Genomic DNA, 19,558 nt, shown 5'->3' with positions numbered 1-19,558 from the left:
GCAGAATTCTCCAGAATGTGAGCCATGATTTATCCTATAGTCTGCTGGATCCTGCAGAATCTTGCCATCATGAAGGCACAATCCTTGCCTCATATGATGAGCAGCCAGGGAACTGTGACGGAGGAGGCTGAGGCAACCAACACACCTTTTTCTGGCCAGGCAATCCCTAATTGGCTTATCTGACTTTGATACCAATAAATTAAACACCAATTGCTCCTTCACCAGCAATTCTGCACATTATCATCTCTGTTACTGACAATCACAGCATCCACTCACTCATGTTATTGAAGTAAGAGCCACCACACAACAAACTTTCCCAACCGGGTTTATGAAATAAACCATCCAATATTCCAAACAAGTTAACTCATCTCTGTGTATTCCCTTGGTACGTCTATTTCATGACTTGCCCTGTGCTCCTACTCGTTGCCACCTCCGTGACTGCAACATGGGTGGTAGAAAACTGTTGACTTTTTTCTTTATTTGTTCATGGGATGTGGGCGGCACTGGCTGGGCCAGCATTTGTTGCCCATCACTGAGGGTATTTAAGAGTCAACCAGATTTCTGTGGATCTGGAGTCACATATAGGCCAGACCAGGTAAGGATGACAGATTTCCTTCCCAAGGAATTTTACTTGTCCCAAAGTGAACAGTGTTGAATTCAAATTCATCCATCTGCCCTGGTGGCCTTTGACCCATGTCCCCAGAGCATTACCCTGGGCCTCTGGATTGCTAGTCCAGTGACAATACCACTACGCCGCTGCCTCCCCTTTCAGAGGGGCTTTGCAGAATGGCCTTGAGTAATTCTGGTTTTGGACATATTGCCTCCATATGGATGGTTCCAGACAGGGCTAGCTGGTTTAAAGGTATCAGTAAAGACACTGGCACGATGACAGCAGTAGAAGGATGAATGCAGTCAGCTTGAAAGAGGGCAACAAATTGTTGCTCCATGGAACCACTCCGGTTCCTGTGTAGTGGCACCTCTGTAATCCTAGTAATTGCTGTGCTGGACAGCAGATTGTTGGACCACTAGGAGACTCTGCAAACTCCCTTTTGAGCACAGGCATCCTCAGCCATGATGAGAGCAATCAGAGCCTGCATGGTAGCAATCAGAGCCTGCATGGTAGCAATCAGAGCTTGCATGGTAGCAATCAGAGCCTGCATGGTAGCAATCAGAGCTTGCATGGCAGCAATCAGAGCTTGCATGGTAGCAATCAGAGCCTGCATGGTAGCAATCAGAGCCTGCATGGTAGCAATCAGAGCTTGCATGGTAGCAATCAGAGCCTGCATGGTAGCAATCAGAGCCTGCATGGTAGCAATCAGAGCCTGCATGGTAGCAATCAGAGCTTGCATGGTAGCAATCAGAGCCTGCATGGTAGCAATCAGAGCTTGCATGGCAGCAATCAGAGCTTGCATGGTAGCAATCAGAGCCTGCATGGTTGCAATCAGAGCTTGCATGGCAGCAATCAGAGCTTGCATGGTAGCAATCAGAGCCTGCATGGTTGCAATCAGAGCTTGCATGGCAGCAATCAGAGCTTGCATGGTAGCAATCAGAGCCTGCATGGTAGCAATCAGAGCCTGCATGGTAGCAATCAGAGCTTGCATGGTAGCTATCAGAGCTTGCATGGTAGCAATCAGAGCCTGCATGGTAGCAATCAGAGCCTGCATGGTAGCAATCAGAGCTTGCATGACTTTTATCTGAGCTTTGGGTGCAACATTCAGACATTGGGTGCCTTCTGCTTGTACTTCAATGGAAGCTGAGATATTGGGCATCAAAAGTGGCTGCCTCATGCAAAAGTGTTAATGGAGTTTCCACCACCACTTCCTGCTAATAAAGGTGAGATATAAGCTCTGCATAAAGCCCTGGGTCAGGTTACGGCCACACTCCTCCACGCTTTTTGACATTGCATGCAGGCTTTCTGACAGGCCTGCCAATGCATTTCTATCTGCATACCCAGAAGCTTTGTTCTGTACTCTGCCTTATTCAAGTGCTCGTCTGAGTCGTCTGCAGCAGAACCCGTGAGAGACCTTGCACTCTGGTGAGCTGATACCCATGCAACCTTTATCCCTTGCGCTGTCTACTAGCCACTTGTGCCCCAGTGTCCCATCGTGATGCTGTCTCTAAGCTACCCCTTGATGTTCACGCAATATCAGTGACTATTTTTGTGGCTGTGTGTGAAAGAATGAATGATGGTATATCATCAATTTCTTGTTCCTTTACCATGTAATGCTCCTTCTGTACCCTACCTGATCAGATTGCAGTTCTTGGGTATCTGAAAGGAGAAAGATCCAAAGGCAGCATTGTGGTGAGGTCCCCACTGTAATTCCTGAAATGTCTGGTTAGATGATCACAATGTAGTGGCACAGTCAGTGCAATTAGCCTCAGTATCCTTGGTAAAGGAAAGCAGAAATTGGCCAGGAAATACTTTAATCCCTTACTTTGATACATCTGATTCTTGTCTGATCTTTGAATGAATTTGTTTTACATTGTATATTGAGATTAGTATATAGTCATTACACGGTTTTCTGAGTGGAAAAAACAGCTTACTGAAAGGAAAATGTACTGCTATAATGCAATCTTAATCTCACTCAATACCTGCTGCGCACTATGGTTAGGTAAATGTTGAAATTAGCTTCATATTTGGCAACATTATGCTCCATTAATGAGGTTATGAAGTGACTGATTGACCCAGGTGCAAAATAAATCAACAACCTACTACAGCAAGGAATATATAATATCTGAGACTTTAGGAACCATGGCCGGGATTCTCCGATGCCGCAGCCAAGTTCCGACGGCGGCATCAAAATCGGCGGGAATGACTCCGGCGTCGGACCGAGCAAAAGTGCGCTATGGAAGGGGCCAGCACAGGCGTCATGGGAAGCGCGACCCGGAATGGCGTCACAGACACGCGAGGCGTAATTGACGCCGTGCGGCATCGCTGTTAAATGGACGCCATCAGCAGAGCAACGGTGCAATGCGGGAAGCAGGCCGCCCGCTGCGCAGCGCCGAGGTTCCAGGACCGGAACATCGAAGCATTCCTGGACGCCGTGGAGCAGAGGAGGGAGGCCCTGTACCACAGACACGGCTGTAGGTTCACTGCCAACACCAGCCAACGTCTGTGCAGTGAGGTGTCAGCGCTTTGGGGATAACCCCCAGGACAGGCAGCCAGTGTGACAAGAAGGTCAATGACCTAGTCAGGGCAGCCAGGGTGAGTACCCCCCACTATGTCCATGGTACCAACCCCCACTACAGGAGACATGCGCCTATAACAACCGGGAGCGTGCCAGGACCGGAGGGGGTCCACCTGAATTGCGTCCCCTCACCGTTCATGAAGAGAGGGCCCTGGACCTCGCAGGCGGACCTGAGGACCGGGAGGTTGCGGATGCAGAGATCAGGGGTGCACCACCAAGTGAGACCTTCCCTGCCTTCCCCCCCACTCTTTCCCCCCTTCTCCTCCCCTCATCACCACTTCTCCCTTCCCTCATCCCCCCCTTCCCCCTCCCCTCATCCCCCTTCCCCCTCCCCTCATTCTCCCTACCCCCTCCCCTCATCCCCTACCCCCCTCCCCTCATCCCCCCTTCCCCCCTCCCCTCATCCCCCCTCCCCCCACCAACCCTCAGCCCCATCTGCGTATCTAATCATGCACGCCGTCTTGTGTATTGCAGGCCTACACAGCAATCCACCTGTCCCTGCGGATGCAGACCGCCCCCAGGCCGTGCCAGGGCGACCACAAGCCAGCGATCGACCCGGGCCAAAAGGCGCAGGCTGCCCCCATCCAGTGCCGGGACGTGCACGATGTAGGGACTAATCCAGCGACGGGGTGGGCAGCCACACCAACAGCCCCCCGTCCCAGTCGACCCAAGACACGATGACATAGGGCACCCACACTGATGACACCGACATGCAGGACACACATACCCAGGACACCCAGGATAAACACACCCAGGACACACACACCCAGGACACCCGGGACACACACACCCAGGACACCCGGGACACACACACCCAGGACAGTTAGACACAGGCGATGGACGGACAGGACAGTCAGACACAGGGACGGACGGACAGGACACACAACCTCAAGGGACCCCGGACTTCGGGACTGATGAGGTCATCCACGGAACGCCACTGCTATCTCCTACACCCTCCACCAGCGTAGAGACCCTCACCTCAGTTGGGCACTTTAGTGATGAGGCATCTGGGACACTGAGTGGGGGGCACCACACAGCCATTCCGGTACAGCAGATGGAGGTAAGAGCAGCCACGGGGCCGGATGGTCAGAGGGCAGCCTGGACCCAGCAACCAGCTGCCGCCCAGATGGGTCAAGGGATCCCGGAGTTCCCACACCCAAACATAGACCCGATGCAGTCAGGGACCCTGGGACAAGTGAAGGGGATGATAGCTGGCTTGTAGCAACTGCAGACGTAGGTGGAGGAGTCCACCTGCTTGCATGAGCAGCGAGTGGTGCTGGTCATACGTGCCACCCAGGCCGAACACCACTCGGGTGGCGTCCGCGGTGGAGGCAATGGGTGCGACGGTGTCGGACATGGGTAGCAGTATGCAAGGCCTGGGGTTTCCCGTGCAGGTTGCGCCCGTGACCCACGACATGGCTTCCGACAGGCAGCCACGAGCGAGAGCCAACTGCAGATCGCAGCGGTGCTCAACGCCGTGGCCCAGTCTCAGCAGGCTGTGGCCCAGTCTCAGCAGGCCATCGCTGAGGGCACCAGCGTCATTGCCCAGGTGCTGGCTGGCATCGCCCAGATACAGATAGGGATGGCCAACCCTGAGCTCCATGGCTGCAAATCTGCAGACCCTTGTGGATACCAGGGCGGGCCTCTAGGACTGGCAGCGCCAGGTGCCGGGGGTGCCTCGGGTGCTGGATCCGCTCGCACCCCCGTCCCGTGTAGAGCCCCGGGGGCCATCGGGCACACCGAGGGAGGAGGAGGTGCTGGGGCCCGTTCCAGGTCCCCCTGCAGGGGCAGTACCGGAATACCGCGACACCTCGGACGCCCCCCCCCCCCCCCTTCCGTCCCAGGGCATTTGGTGGACAAAGGGCAGAACAGGCTGGAAGCATGCCATCCCGGTCACCCGAGCCGCAGCCTGGCCCATCCAGGCTGGGACGCCCCAGAAACACACGCCAAAGGGGACCCTAGTCACATGGCAGGAATCACAGGAGTCCACCTCCAGTTCTGCTGTGCCATCTGGGGAAGCACCTAGACATAGTCATAGGGCCCTTAAGGCCAGAAAATCAGCCACTGAGTAAGTTGGCACGGGTGCAGGGCATAGACTAGTTATAGGGGCTAGGGCACGTGTATGAAGTGTTTGTAATTAAATTTACTTTCACACTTACAGAAGCTGCCTCTGCGCTCTGTCCGATGCGTGTGGGGGTGGGATGGGAACCAGTGTGTGTGAGGTGTGATAGAGGTTGAGCTTTGGTGAGTGTGTTGTGTGCCCTCCCACCTACCGGGGTCACCCTCACCACATTGCCTCCAGGCAGATGACGGGTCCATGCACTACAGTATCCAGGCCGCATGCAGGGACGGTCCAGGTGGAGGGCGTTACTGTGGCCATGAGTCAGAGATTGTCTAATGATGTAGAGCCCGGAGCTCATTGCAGAGCGGGTTGTCATCATCCTCCATGCCATGCAACAGACCCGCTTTCACTGGCGAGCATGTGAGCTTTGCCCCTTGTGCCACAGGTGGATATGTGATGGAGGGGTGGTTGGTGGTGGGCGGGGTGAGGGTGATGGGTGGTGGGTGGGGTGAGGGTGGTGGGGTGGTGCTGTACTGTGTTGTCCGTGCCCATGCTCAGCGAACCACCCCCCCCATAGTCTGTGTACCGTGCAGCTATCAACTCTTCCCGTGCCCGCTGGCCCATCCGGTATCAATGGGCAGCCTCCCGTCCGTGTCCAGCCCGTATGTCCCATGCATTTTCCCCCCCTCCACATCCCCCTCATTTGGGGAGGCATGCCCATCGTCTTGTTCCCCCTGCTCCTCCTCCTTCTCCTCTGCCTCCAGCACATCGCCCCTCTGCTGAGCAATATTGTGCAGGATGCAGCAGACCACAACGATGCGGCCGAGCCGCTCCGACGGGTACTGGAGGCCCCTCCAGAGCGGTCCAGGCACCTGAAGTACATCTTCAGCAGCCCAAAGCACCTCTTGACCACACGCCTGTTCGCTGATTGGGCATCGTTGTAGCGGTTCTCCACGTCAGTCTGTGGCCTTTGTATAGGTGTCATCAGCCATGACCGCAGTGGGTAACCCTTGTCTCCCAACAACCAGCCCCGCAGCCGGGGGGGGGGGGGGGGGGGGGGGGGGGTTGTCCCTTGAACTTTGCCAATATGAATGAGTCATGCACACTGCCCGGGTACCAGGCGCAGACGTGTAGTATCCTCATCCGGTGGTCACAGACCACCTGAATGTCCATGGAGTAGGTCCCCTTCCTATTCATGAACATGGCCCTGTTATCCGCTGGTGGCCGCACGGCGAAGTGCATCACATCGATCGCCCCCTGGACCATGGGGACCTGGCAATCGTGGCAAAGCCTGCAGCCCGGGCATCCTGGTGGGCACGGTCCACAGGAAACTGGATGTAGCGGTCCGCGATGTCATACAGGGCGTCCGCCACTGCATGGATGCAGCTGTGGACCGATGTCTGAGAGATGCTGGACAGGTACCACTCAGCGACTGGAGCGACCCCGTGGCATAGAAGTTGAGGGCGACAGTCACCTTGACAGCCACCGGGAGAGGGTGTCCACCCCCAGTCCCACGCGGTGCCAGGTGTGCCATCAGGTGGCAGATATGGGTGACAGATTCCCGGCTCATCCGAAGTCTCCTCCTGCATTCCCTGTCCGTGAGGTCTTGGTTGAACATGCGGTGTCGGTACACATGGGGCCTCATTGGGCACCTCCATCGCTGTGATACTGCCTCCTCCTCCTCCACCTCGTCCTCGTCCTCGTCCTCATCCTGTCAGGCGGCCGGCCATCCGGCCTGGGCGGCTGCCACTTGCCCGTCTGCTACACGATCCTCTGTGGCAGCAGCCTCCACCACTTCCTTGGCATGCCTCTGCCCCTGCTCCAGCTCCCATAGGGCTACATGCAGGGCATCGGCCCCCACCACGGCGACCAACATCGCTGGGTGATGGCCAAACATAACGATCTGCAGATGGTGGGGGTAGACGATATCATCATTGCACATACCTCCCTCTGCAACCGGGTGCCATGGGCTGCATGGTCGCCACAGTTGACAAGTGGCACCTAGCCATGCAAACCACCCACCCCCCATCTCCAGCATTCCCCCCCCACCCCGCCGCCCCCCCATCCCCAGCACCCCCCACCCTGCTCCCACCCTCCCCAGACACCAACCCTGACAATCCCCACCCCGGCCCACCCTCCGCAGAAACCAACCCTGATAATCCCCACCCCGCCCCCACCCTCCCCACACACCAACCCTGACACTCCCCACCCCGCCCCCACCCTCCACAGTCACCAACCCTGGGAGGCCTCCGCCCCTGCCAAACGCACCCGCCCCCCAGCCACGGCCAGCCGTCTCGACATGTGGCGGCCCCCCCACGCCGACCCCTACCTCCTTCTTCGTCGGCGTCAGTCAGCACGACTGGTTGATGCCGTTAAATACCATGTTTGATTCACGGCAGTATGAGCTGCGGTCACATCGGCGGGACTTCGGCCTAGGGACCAGCACATCGCACCGATGCTTACAGCCAGTGAAGTACTTTTGAAATGTAGCAATGTAGGAAACCGGGGTGGGGGGGTGCAGTTTTTTTTTGCACAATAGCGTCATGCTTGATGGGATCTTTTACATCCACTCGAAAGGGCCTTGTAATTTTCAGACAAGAGTCCTATCAACTGAACCATGGCTTTCATGATGCAATTGCCTCTGTTCTGAACTTTCCTTATTTTAACGATGTAATGATGGAACACAATCATGCATGCGTGATTCGTTTCTGCAGGTTCTCTGAAGCTACATTGTGACTTTACATTTCTGGCCACAGGGTTTCCTTGATATTGGGTGGGGGTTGGGGTATGTTAGGTAAGTCTGTGAAAGCTACGAATGTCAAAATCCCATTGCTGGCTTGTCACGTTAAGACCCAATGGTGGACATTTTCAGGAGTAAGTAGTCATGTACATTTCCTATCGCTTTGCTTGTTACTCAATAATAGGGAATAAAGCCACCCAGTGAAGAGACGTTTTCTTCTTCTGGACCATGTACACTATCTAAATTGTATTATCGCATTGTTTCCAAAGGGGCTGGTTTAGCTCACTGGGCTAAATCGCTGGCTTTTAAAGCAGACCAAGCAGGCCAGCAGCACGGTTCGATTCCCGTACCAGCCCCTCCGGACAGGCGCCGGAATGTGGCGACTAGCGGCTTTTCACAGTAACTTCATTGAAGCCTACTCGTGACAATAAGCGATTTTCATTTCATTTCATTTCATTTCAAATGAATTGCATCAACTTAATGCAACATATATTCTTCCTACATTTTCTCCCGTGTCAAGGGGCACATGAGGCAGCTGAAGCATGCGCTTATAGTTAGTTTTTTTCCTGGAACAGATTGCCAGCCTATCGCCAGAGGTTATAGAATCATAGAATTTACAGTGCAGAAGGAGGCCATTCAGCCCATCGAGTCTTGACCGGCCTTTGGAAAGACCACCTGACTTAAGCCCATGTCTCCACCATATCCCCGTAACCCAGTAACCCCACCTAATCTTTTTTGGGCACTAAGGGCAATTTATCATGGCCAATCCCCCTAACTTGCTTAGCTTGAGTGGCTCGACTCCACATCAAACATTGCTGACTGGGAGACTCTCCTGCCTTTTCTGCCTACCATAGATTTATTGGAAGGGTTTAAAAGTGGATTATCAACGTATTTGGCCTAATTTTGAATGCACTTTCCTTGGCCATCAAGTCCCTGAGCGAGACTTGAACTTGGAATTCCTAGCTCAGGGCAGGCATACTACCCATTCCACCACAAGTCAACTATAGTAATGGATAATAATAATTAATAAACCTGTATGCATTCACATATCCCAAGGTTCAGGGACTGAGGGGGGCCTGACCCATGAAAGGAGGAATGAGGGGGGTATAAAATGTGTGTGTGTGTGGGAGGGGGGAGCAGTGAAGGGCAGGTATGAAGGGGCTTCTGAAATGTTGGGAGGCAGGTGGAAGGGTGGGAGTCCTGGAAAGGGGATCAAAAGGGAGTGTGGAGTTTATACTTTCTCCCCATGTCTGCGTGGGTTTCCTCCAGGTTCTCTGGTATCCTCCCACACTCCAAAGATATGCAGGTTAGGTGGATAGGCCATACTAAAGTGCTCCTACATGTCCAAATATGCGCAGGTTATGTGGGATTACGGGGATAGGATGGGGAAGTGGGCCTAGGTAGGGTGCTCTTTCAGAGTGTTTGTGCAGACTCAATGGGCTGAATGGCCTCCTTCTGCATTGTGTGAATGCTATGGATTTAATATTGTATTTACCTTACTAACTGTCAACTGAGATTCCTGAACTAGGACTCCTAAGTCCCTTTGTGTTTCAAATTTACGAAGCCTTTCCCCATTTAGAAAAGAGTCAATGCCTCTATTCTATGTCGTAACAATGCCCTCAATTTCTTCTTCCAGATCGTTAATGTATATTGTGAATAGTTGTGGTCCTAACACTGACCCCTGTGGAACACCACTAATCACTGGCTGCCATCATCGTAGAATCATGGAATTTGTAGTGCAGAAGGAGGCCATTCAGCCCATCGAGTCTGCATCGGCTCTTGGAAAGAGCACCCTACCCAAGCCCACACTTCCACTCTATGCAAAGTAGGCTAAGACAGCTGGCTTGTAATGCAGAACAAGACCAGCGGCATGGGTTCAATTCCCGTTCCAGCCTCCCCAAACAGGCGCTGGAATGTGGCGACTTTTCACAGTAACTTCATTGGAGCCTACCTGTGACAATAAGTGATTATTATTATCCCCGTAACCCAGTAACCCCACCCAACCTTTTAGAACATTAAGGGCAATTTAGCATGGCCAATCCACCCAACCTGCACATCTTTGGATTGTGGGAGGAAACCGAAGCACCTGGAGGAAACCCACGCAGACACAGGGAGAACATGCAGACTCCACACAGGCAGTGACCCAAGCCGGGAATTGAACCTGGGACCCTGGAGCTGTGAAGCAGCTGTGCTAACCACTATGCTACCTGCTGCCCTTTCATGAAAGAAAGAAACCCCTTTATCCCCACTCTCTTGCGATCAATTTGATTTCATTTCATACTAGCAAGGCAACCCTGCCGCCTCTGCCCTTCTGATATCAACTTTGGCTCAACTGTAACAATCTAGCCTCTGAGTTGGTCAATTCTGGGCCCAAATCTTGCCCCACAGCCTACAGCAGATAATCTCAGCTGGCACTTCAGTCCTGAAGGAGTGCTACACTGTTCACAGCGTCAAATTTCAGATTGCACATTAAACTAAGGTCCTACCTGACGTCTCAAAATGGACGTAAAAAATTCCAAAGCATTGTTCAAAGAAGGGCAGGGGTATATCCTGGTCAACATTAATTCCTTAATCAATCTTAATAAAATTGTCTGGTCATCTACCTCATTGCTGTTTGTCGAACCTTGCTGTGCACAATTTGGCTGCAGTGTTTTCTTACGTTACAACACTTTGAAAGTACTTAATTTGTTGTGAAGGACTTGCAGATGCTTTGTATAAACGCAAGCTACGTGCTTATTCTTTATAAATTAAAGTCTCAAATAGCAACTTTTAACCAATTGCATTTACATGTGTACTATGATTTGTTCTTATGTTATGAAAGCACCCTGAAATGAACATGAGATAAATTATATTCTAATTTTGTAAGATACTAAAACGTTGTCTACCTTTCATTCAGATGCCACAGTGCCGAATTGCGCTCGACTGTTGTGTATCGGCTATCACTTCCCCAGTTGGGTGTACCCACTAAATCCAGTGGATAAAACTGTTGCACAGTGATCTTGACACTTGTCCTGACCATGTGTTTACATTAACTGAATTCCATTGGTATTTCTGGAGCCTGTTTAAAATGTTACCAAGTCTGGACATGGAGCATTTTGAATATGGGACATGAATTATGAATGATCAGCATCACTCACGCAGTGGCTTCAAATTTGGATCAGCAAGTAACTTGGACAAATTTGAATGATTTTGCCTAATGTAAACAGGATCTGGTGATGTAGCTTCTATTCTGAGTATATGAACAAAAATAGATGTCAATACATTTTGAGACATTGCAGCAGGACTGGAGAACAGTGTTTCCAGCTGAGGGATTGGACAGCTGTACACTGTTTGCACTTGCAGTGGTATTTTTCAAATGCATTAATACAGCTCAATCCCCTGCCATGCATGACCTATTTTTGGTTAACACAAGCCATTGTTCTATTTCTGTCGCCTGTGGGTTGTGTTGTTGTTGATTCATATGTAAACGTTTTATCACTTGATTTTACCAACTTGGAGGGGAGTACACGGGGCAGAATACAGTTGTGAGGATAGTGGTTTGATACTGCGCTTGAAAAGCTGTGGTGCCTGCTAAGAAGAAAGAAGGTTTCCCTAAACTGTGGTTACGGTACCTTTCCAGCTGCTTTCGGCTTCCTCCATGAGACAAAGCAGACAGGCTAAAAAAAGATTGAAAAAAATTAACTATCCTTTGAAAAAAAAAAGAGTTTGGGTTGCTTTTTATAACTGCGTATTTGGCTTGCCTGGAATATTAAATTGAGGGAGGCATTCAGCCTGTAGTTTAGAAGTGAACGAGAGAGAGCAGTTTACGATGTAGTAATGTGCAAGTCATCCGATTGTTTCGCAAGGAGGAATTAAGGAGGAAATGACTCTGTCGGTGTTCTGATGAATCTTTTATGTGGCTGAAGTGAGGACTGAAAGGAAAGATGCTGCAGACTATTTATGAGACCGAATCATGTTTCTCCTCAGATGGGGTTTCTGGGCAAGAGCAACCGATCCAGCTGCTGGCTCAGGACCGAATGCATACTATGTTCACCTCAGGTAAGCTGTTTTACTTTCACAGAGGTACTGTGTATATGACAGTGCTTTCTCTCCTCTCAATACACTGTTAAATTTCAGATGTTTGAACTCTGCACTACACATTTAGTGGAAACCTGAAAATGGTACGACGGAAATTCTGGTTCATTATCAGAGATGTGTGATCTGTGCAATATTAATAGCATGTTACTGTGGCAAGGTATTTTAATATGCTGCATGATTTTGTTATATATATGTTGTGTGTAGTGATTATAAAGGACAGTTTGGGACACAGTGTGTTAAATTATACAAATAGGATGTCATGTTACTGAGTGGGAGTGGGGTTGTGATGGGGTGGAAGGTGGAATGACAACTTCAATTCCCTATCATTATTCCCCCCTCCCATCAGAATGACTAATTTCAATTGTCCTGCCTATTGCCACGGTAGCATGGTGGTTAGCATAAATGCTTCACAGCTCCAGGGTCCCAGGTTCGATTCCCGGCTGGGTCACTGTCTGTGCTGAGTCTGCACGTCCTCCCCGTGTGTGCGTGGGTTTCCTCCGGGTGCTCCGGTTTCCTCCCACAGTCCAAAGATGTGCGGGTTAGGTGGATTGGCCATGCTAAATTGCCCGTAGTGTCCTAAAAAGTAAGGTAGGTTGGGGGGGGGTTGTTGGGTTATGGGTATAGGGTGGATACGTGGGTTTGAGTGGGGTGATCATGGCTCGGCGCAACATCGAGGGCCGAAGGGCCTGTTCTGTGCTGTACTGTTCTATGGAGATGCCTACAGGCCATATACCAGTGGGGAAGGAAAAATCAGAGTCCTGGTGCATTTACAGAACTGTCGATGACTTATACGACTCTCCTGCAGTCAGATGTGCTCTGAGTAAACCGTCGGGTTTACTCAAGAGGAATAAAATGCAGACCCATAAAAATACAGCTTGATAAATTTACCTGTAAATGATACCGGTATCACTCGAGTAAATGTGAAGAATGAGTTGTGTACATACTTCCCATTTCAATCAGGACAGCCTGCCTGAGTGCGTACAGCTCTTTTCTGCCAGTTGTATCCCTGCTGTTAAGCACATTCTGAAATTACTGACTCTATCACATTTTGATCAGACAAATTGAACATGGTTTTATGATGGGAAATTGTGTTTGACAAATGTATTCGAGTTTCTATGAGGATGTGGCTAGTGGGATAGATAAGATAGATATGGTAAATCTCGATTTCCAAAAGTAATTCGATAAAATACACAATAAAGGTTAATAGGCAGGTTCAGGGCTCATGGAGTTGGGGATAATATATTAGCATTGGTAGAAGGCTGGTTATTGAACAGGAAGCAAAGAGTAGCCACAAGTGGGGAATGTGTCGGCATCACTGCCGGGCATATATGGGGCGAATCCCACCACGCCGCTTCGAAGCCGGGCCGCCGAGTCTCCAGTGACCGGAGAATCAGCAGCAATCTCACCGGCGTGGACGCTGCAGCACCGGTCGGGGGTCTGCTGAATGCAGCCCCCCCCCCCCCCCCCCCCCGGTGATGCCGAGTTTCGCCAAGTCCCGCCGGCGTCGTTAGCGTGTGGTCCTACCCGGTGGGATCTCGGCATTCTGTCTGCGGGGGCCGTCCTGGTGGGGGGGAGGGGGGGATCCAACTCTGGGGAGGGGGCCTCCATGCTGCCAGGCCCACGATCGGGGGTTTCCGATCGGCGGACAGGCTCATTCTTGGAGGGGCCTATGTTCCTCCACTCCTGGTCCCTGTAGGGCTCTGCCATGTTGTGTGGGGGCCGGCACGGAGATGGCCGTGGTGCACATACGCAGATCCGCGCCGGCTGTGGCACGCATGCGTGGACCTGCGGTCGTAAGTGCTGGGGCCCGTATCGGCAACTGGAGCTGTGTGAGGCGCTCCAGTGCTGTGCTGGCCCCCTGTGGGTTGGGGGATCGCTGCTCCTTGCGGCCAGATAACGCCGTCGTAAAACGCTCTGGCGTTTACGGCGGCATCAACATTCTGCCGCTAAAACAGAGAATCCCGTCCAAGGTTAGTGCGGTTGGAATCCAGGGTGCGCTGGGACTCGGATGCGGTTTTGCGGGGGGGCGGGGGGGGTGACAGGGTGGTATACGCCAGTGCCAGCTTAGCCATGTGGCCCTTTGGAGGAAGTAGATCTTTTTCTAGAACTATATGGGAGGTCCTCCGAGTCAGGCTGCCTGCACTGACGGCTGCTGCCACTGCCTCGCAAGCGTCATTGGCGACCTTATGGCTGACTCTTTACCTCCTTTGGGGGAACTAGATGTCTTGTCCACCATCCTGGTCCGATCAGCATTCCCGAAGCATGGTGCTTTTCTCTGTGGTAGCATGGATGCGTGCAGTCCAGAATGTGTTCAGATGTTCCGGTTATTTATGGTTCCCTCTCGTTAGTGGGGGCTGCCAAGCAAGGGCATAGCCGAGTCATTGAGTGAGACAGTAATTTCCGGCAAGAGTTCATGGGGGTCATTTCCTGCACAAAGTACCGTTTGATAGCAGTCAGGAGCTTGCCGACGTGGCCGTCGAACAGCTTGCGGGAAACCTTGCTCGCTACGGCACTTAGAACTTATCCCATTTAATTGCACCCTGAGTCTATAATTGGGCCAATATTCTCTGGAGCTTAGAAGAATCTGATATTATTCCATTGAAACATACACGATTCTGGAGGGGATTCTGAAGATTGTTTTTCTAGCTGAAGAATCAGAGTGGCACAGCTGATTTCAGACTGAGATGAGGAGACAGTTCTTCATTCAATGTGTTGTGAATCATTGGGATTCTATACCCCAAAGGGCTCTGGATGATTCTTCATAAACTATATTCAAGGCTGCGATTGACAGATTTTGGTTTCTCAGGGAATCAAGGGATTTTACAGCAGGATTTAGATCGTTTGGAGACTTGGGCTGAGAGATGGCAGATGGAGTTTAATCCGGACAAATGTGAGGTAATGCATTTTGGAAGGTCTAATGCAGGTAGGGAATATACAGTGAATGGTAGAACTCTAAAGAGTATTGAAAGTCAGAGATATCTAGATGTACATGTCCACAGGTCACTGAAAGGGGCAACACAGGTGGAGAAGGTAGTCAATCATAGAATTTACAGTGTAGAAGGAGGCCATTTGGCCCATCGAGTCTGCACCGGCTCCTGGAAAGAGAACCCTACCCAAGGTCAACACCTCCACCCTATCCTCATAACCCAGTAACCCCACCCAACACTAAAGGTAATTTTGGACACTAAGGGCACTTTATCATGGCCAATTCACCTAACCCGCACACCTTTGGACTGTGGGAGGAAACTGGAGTACCCGGAGGAAACCCACGCACACACGGGGAGGATGTGCAGACTCCGCACAGACAGTGACCCAAGCTGGAATCGAACCTGGGACCCTGGAGCTGTGAAGCAATTGTGCTATCCACAATGCTACTGTGCTGTCAAGAAGGCATATGGCATGCACACCTTCATTGGCCGGGGCATTGAGTATAAGAATTGGCAAGTCATGTTGCAGCTGTATAGAATCTTAGTTAGGCCACACTTGGAGTATAGTGTTCAATTCTGGTCGCCACACTACCAGAAGGATGTGGAGGCATTAGAGAGGGTGCAGAAGAGATTTACCAGGATGTTGCCTGGTATAAAGGGTATTAGCTATGAGGAGCGGTTGAATAAACTCGGTTTGTTCTCACTGGAACGACGGAGGTTGAGGGGCGACCTAATAGAGGTCTACAAAATTATGAGGGGCATAGACAGAGTGGATAGTCAGAGGCTTTTCCCCAGGGTAGAGGGGTCAACTACTAGGGGGCATAGGTTTAAGGTGTGAGGGGCAAGGTTTAGAGTAGATGTACAAGGCAAGTTTTTTACACAGAGGGTAGTGGGTGCCTGGAACTCGCTGCCGGAGGAGGTGGTGGAAGCAGGGATGATAGTGACATTTAAGGGACATCTTTACAAATACATGAATAGGATGGGAATAGAGGGATATGGACCCAGGAAGTGTAGAAGATTGTAGTTTAGTCGGGCAGCATGGTCGGCCCGGGCTTGGAGGGCTGAAGGGCCTGTTCCTGTGCTGTACCTTTCGTTGTTCTTTGATCTAGGGAGCAAGCAGGAAAGTGGAGTTGAAGCCCAAGATCATTCATGATTGTACTGAATGATGAAGCAGGCTCAATGGCAATATGGCGTCCTCCTGCTCCTTTCGATTATGTTCTCTTGTGTTCTGACTAATGTGTTATATTGTCTTGCTGTTGCATTGGTGCTCACAGAACTGCTGGTGACTTAACTAGAATGATGATTTATTAATGAACACATGGAAGATAACATGCAGAATACTATACAGACTAGTTGTGGTGCTAACAATTGCACACAAAGACTCGAATCGGTACAAGAGAGGCTTTATTACAGTGAGATGCTATTCCTTTGGCTGCAGCTGTAGAATGGCATCTCAGGGAAACTTATGAATATTTATACTGCTCCCTGTGGGCGGAGCTAACCGGCAGGGGCTTACTGGAAAACCTGTAATACAGGTACTGTCGAACATCCCCTAATGCAAGCACACACATATATATAGTGGTAGATCACCACAACTAGATTGCTCTGGAACTACCCAATGTGCGACTGTCCTGTTGTATGCCTTACTACCAACTGATTAGTCTCCCATGTCGCGTGACCAAGGCCTGATTCCACCAGCTGTTGCAGGTCACATTGCTATCTGTATACAATACTATTCACAGGCATATCATCACACTGACTGGAATCCCTTCTTCCCACCCCTGTGAAACCTACAAGGATTGAGTGTGTATTTTGAGTGCTGGTCCTGAGCAGGTCTTTGATAAAAAGTGAGCACAAACTAGGATAGCAGCACACTAAGCTCTTATTTTCACATATAAAAAAAGAGAACATTAAGATACTGAGAAAATAATTTCTGGCTGTTTGGTCAGGCCTAACAGAGGGCGCCTGGTCAGTTAATCTATCACCCAGCAGAAATGGATATGAAATGGATGGGCATCGGCTGTTGCAAGACAGATCAAACATGAAAATGATATTTGTCACACATTCAATTAAACATGTGGGGTATGTGTTTCCTTTCATGCTTATTACAAGTACATTCACTTATTGTTACTTCTACAGCTAGTGCTATTATAGAATCATAGAATTTACAGTGCCATTCGGCCCATTGAGTCTGCACCAGCCCTTGGAAAGAGCACCCCACTTAAGCCCACACCTCCACCCTATCCCCGCAACCCAGTAACCCAACCTCGGGGGCCATTCCTCCAATATTGGGCCCAAGACTTTGCGCCGTTGTGAACGCGATGGCGTGAACCGGGCCCGGACACGTACGATTCTAGCTCCCACAGCGCCAAAGGGGACCCGCGCATGTGCAGCTGGGCCGTGCCAACCTGCGCATGCGCGGGGGACTTCTTTTGTGCGCCGGCCCCGACCAACATGGGGTCGGTGTTCAGGGGCTGGCTGTGCCAGGAAGTAGGCCCAGGTGAGGGAGAGGCCGGCCCGCTGATCGGTGCGCCCCGATCGCGGGCCAGACACCACCGGAGGCACCCCCCCCCCCCTCCAGTGAAGGAGCCCCCCTCCCCCTCCTCCCCCCTCCCACAGGCTGCCCCCCGACCGTTCTTGCAAGTTCCCGCCGGAAGGGGTGAACGGCACTGGCGGGACTCTGTCGTATCGGTGCGGCCATTCAGCACATCCGGTTCCAGCGGACCGTGGCCGGCGCCTCGCCAAACGCACCTCGGAGAATCACGCGCCAGGGTCGGGGCGTTGTGGTGCGGTTGCGGCGATTCTCTGGCCCGGCGCGGGGTTCGGAGAGTCGCCCCCCTAATCTTTTTTGGACAGTAAGCACAATTTTATCATGGCCAATCCACCTAACCTGCACATCTTTGGACCATGGTAGAAAACTGGGGCACCCAGAGGGAACCCACACAGATACTGTGTGGTACAGTGTGGTACAGTGTCTGCCAAAAAGGAGCAGTAGGCTTCTTTTCCCTGCAAATTGGGGTTCTGGTGACAGTATAGTTATAAAGTACACGTGGGCAGAGCTTGTGCACTGGCATTCCAATCAGGAAAGAGTTAGAAATTTTCTTTCAAACCTAAATCCACAAAAATGCTGCCACCCTCAACTCACCAAAACATTTTGGCCGCGATTCTCCCAGAGGGGGAGAAATCGTAAGGCTGGCGTCAAATCCGGGCGGGTTTGACGCCAGCCTCCCCCTCCCCGACCGGGAACCGATTCTGGTCCCCGGTCGGGGCTAGCATGCCGCGGCCGTAAACTCCGGCATCGCGGGCTTAATGAATTTCGTTAAGCCCGCTTGCCAGGGTTTGCGCCGGCTGACGCGTCATATGACGTCAGCCGCGCATGCGCGGATTGGAAGACTCCAACCCGCGCATGCGCGGATGACGTCACCACGCATTTGCGCGAAACCCGCGCATGCGTGGGCCGGGATGCCCCTCAGCCGCCCCGCGAAGTGATACAGTGGGGCGGCAGAGGGACAAAGAGTGCGCGGGCATCGGACCCGCTGCCCACGATCAGTGCCCACCGATCGCGGGCCCATGGCACCCTTGGCACGGCCGTGGTACTGCTGTGCCAATCGGTGCCATGGTTTTAAAAATCGGGACTTTACGGCCGTTTTTACGAACGGCCAGACCAGGTGTGTTTGCCGTTCGTAAAAACAGCCGTAAAGGGCTGGGAACTCGGCCCATCGGACATCTGAGAATCGCTGCTGGCCGTAAAAAAACGGCGGCAGCGATTCGTATCGGGAGTCGGGCGTGGGGGGGGGGGGGGGGGGAGAATAGCGGGAGGGCGTCGGACTAGCGTGGCCGTAAAATTTTACGAGCCACGCTATTCTCCGCACCGTCGTGAGTGCGGAGAATTGCGCCCTTTGTTTCCTTATCTCACTTCTCCACCCACCAACCTCTCCCAAACATCTGGTGCCTGTTCGTGATATCTGTTTTCAGCCTGTGACTCTGTGGGCTCAATTTGAATTGTACATGCTGTATACCTAATTTCCCAGGATGTATCAGTATTATTTAATCACCTGTACTAATTAAATATATTTTTTTAACTTTAATTTTCTGGTCAGTTGCTTTTGTTAAATAATTTTCAAAAACAGTGGGCAATCTTCCAGCTTAATTGAGGTGAGATTTGAGTGAGTGTTTTCTTGAAATAGACTGTATAATAATGGGGGGAGGGATTTTGCGGATTTTCTTCTGGTCCCACCAACAATGAACGCTGTCTGCAGGTATCCCGGAAGCAGGGGAGTGGAGTCAATGGGAATTCCCATTGACAACGTGGGACCAGAAGATCCAGCACCTCCCGTTGCTGAGAAACACGGCCAATGTGTCTCTGACCGAATGATTAAAATTGACAGTGTGCTGATTATACACCTATTGTAACTATGAATTTCTGAAAATATATTAAGCTGGTGGGTGAAGAGAATAGCCTCTGAGAGAGACAAGGTTCAGAAGTTTAACACAGACGTAGAGTTTCTCGGTCTTTGTAAAAATGGCACCAAAGCCTAGAAAGCAGATGTTCAACTCCCAGACC

The 19,558-nt window shown here is 51.4% G+C and overlaps 1 protein-coding gene across 1 annotated transcript in view; it reads left to right on the top strand.

Annotated features, from left to right (window-relative positions):
• The window catches only part of LOC119966162 (histone deacetylase 9-like), a 1,160,486-nt gene that overhangs the window by 478,179 nt on the left and 662,749 nt on the right, over window positions 1-19,558 (top strand). The window contains exon 4 of the mRNA XM_038797463.1: window positions 11,957-12,028. Within this exon, the coding sequence (XP_038653391.1) occupies window positions 11,957-12,028 (72 nt within the window). The remainder of the gene's footprint in view (window positions 1-11,956; window positions 12,029-19,558) is intronic.

Source organism: Scyliorhinus canicula, chromosome 5 (assembly GCF_902713615.1).
Source record: "Scyliorhinus canicula chromosome 5, sScyCan1.1, whole genome shotgun sequence".
Lineage (NCBI taxonomy): Eukaryota > Metazoa > Chordata > Chondrichthyes > Carcharhiniformes > Scyliorhinidae > Scyliorhinus > Scyliorhinus canicula.
The sequence above is the reverse complement of the archived record's forward strand: the minus strand, read 5'-3'. Positions and strand labels throughout refer to the sequence as shown.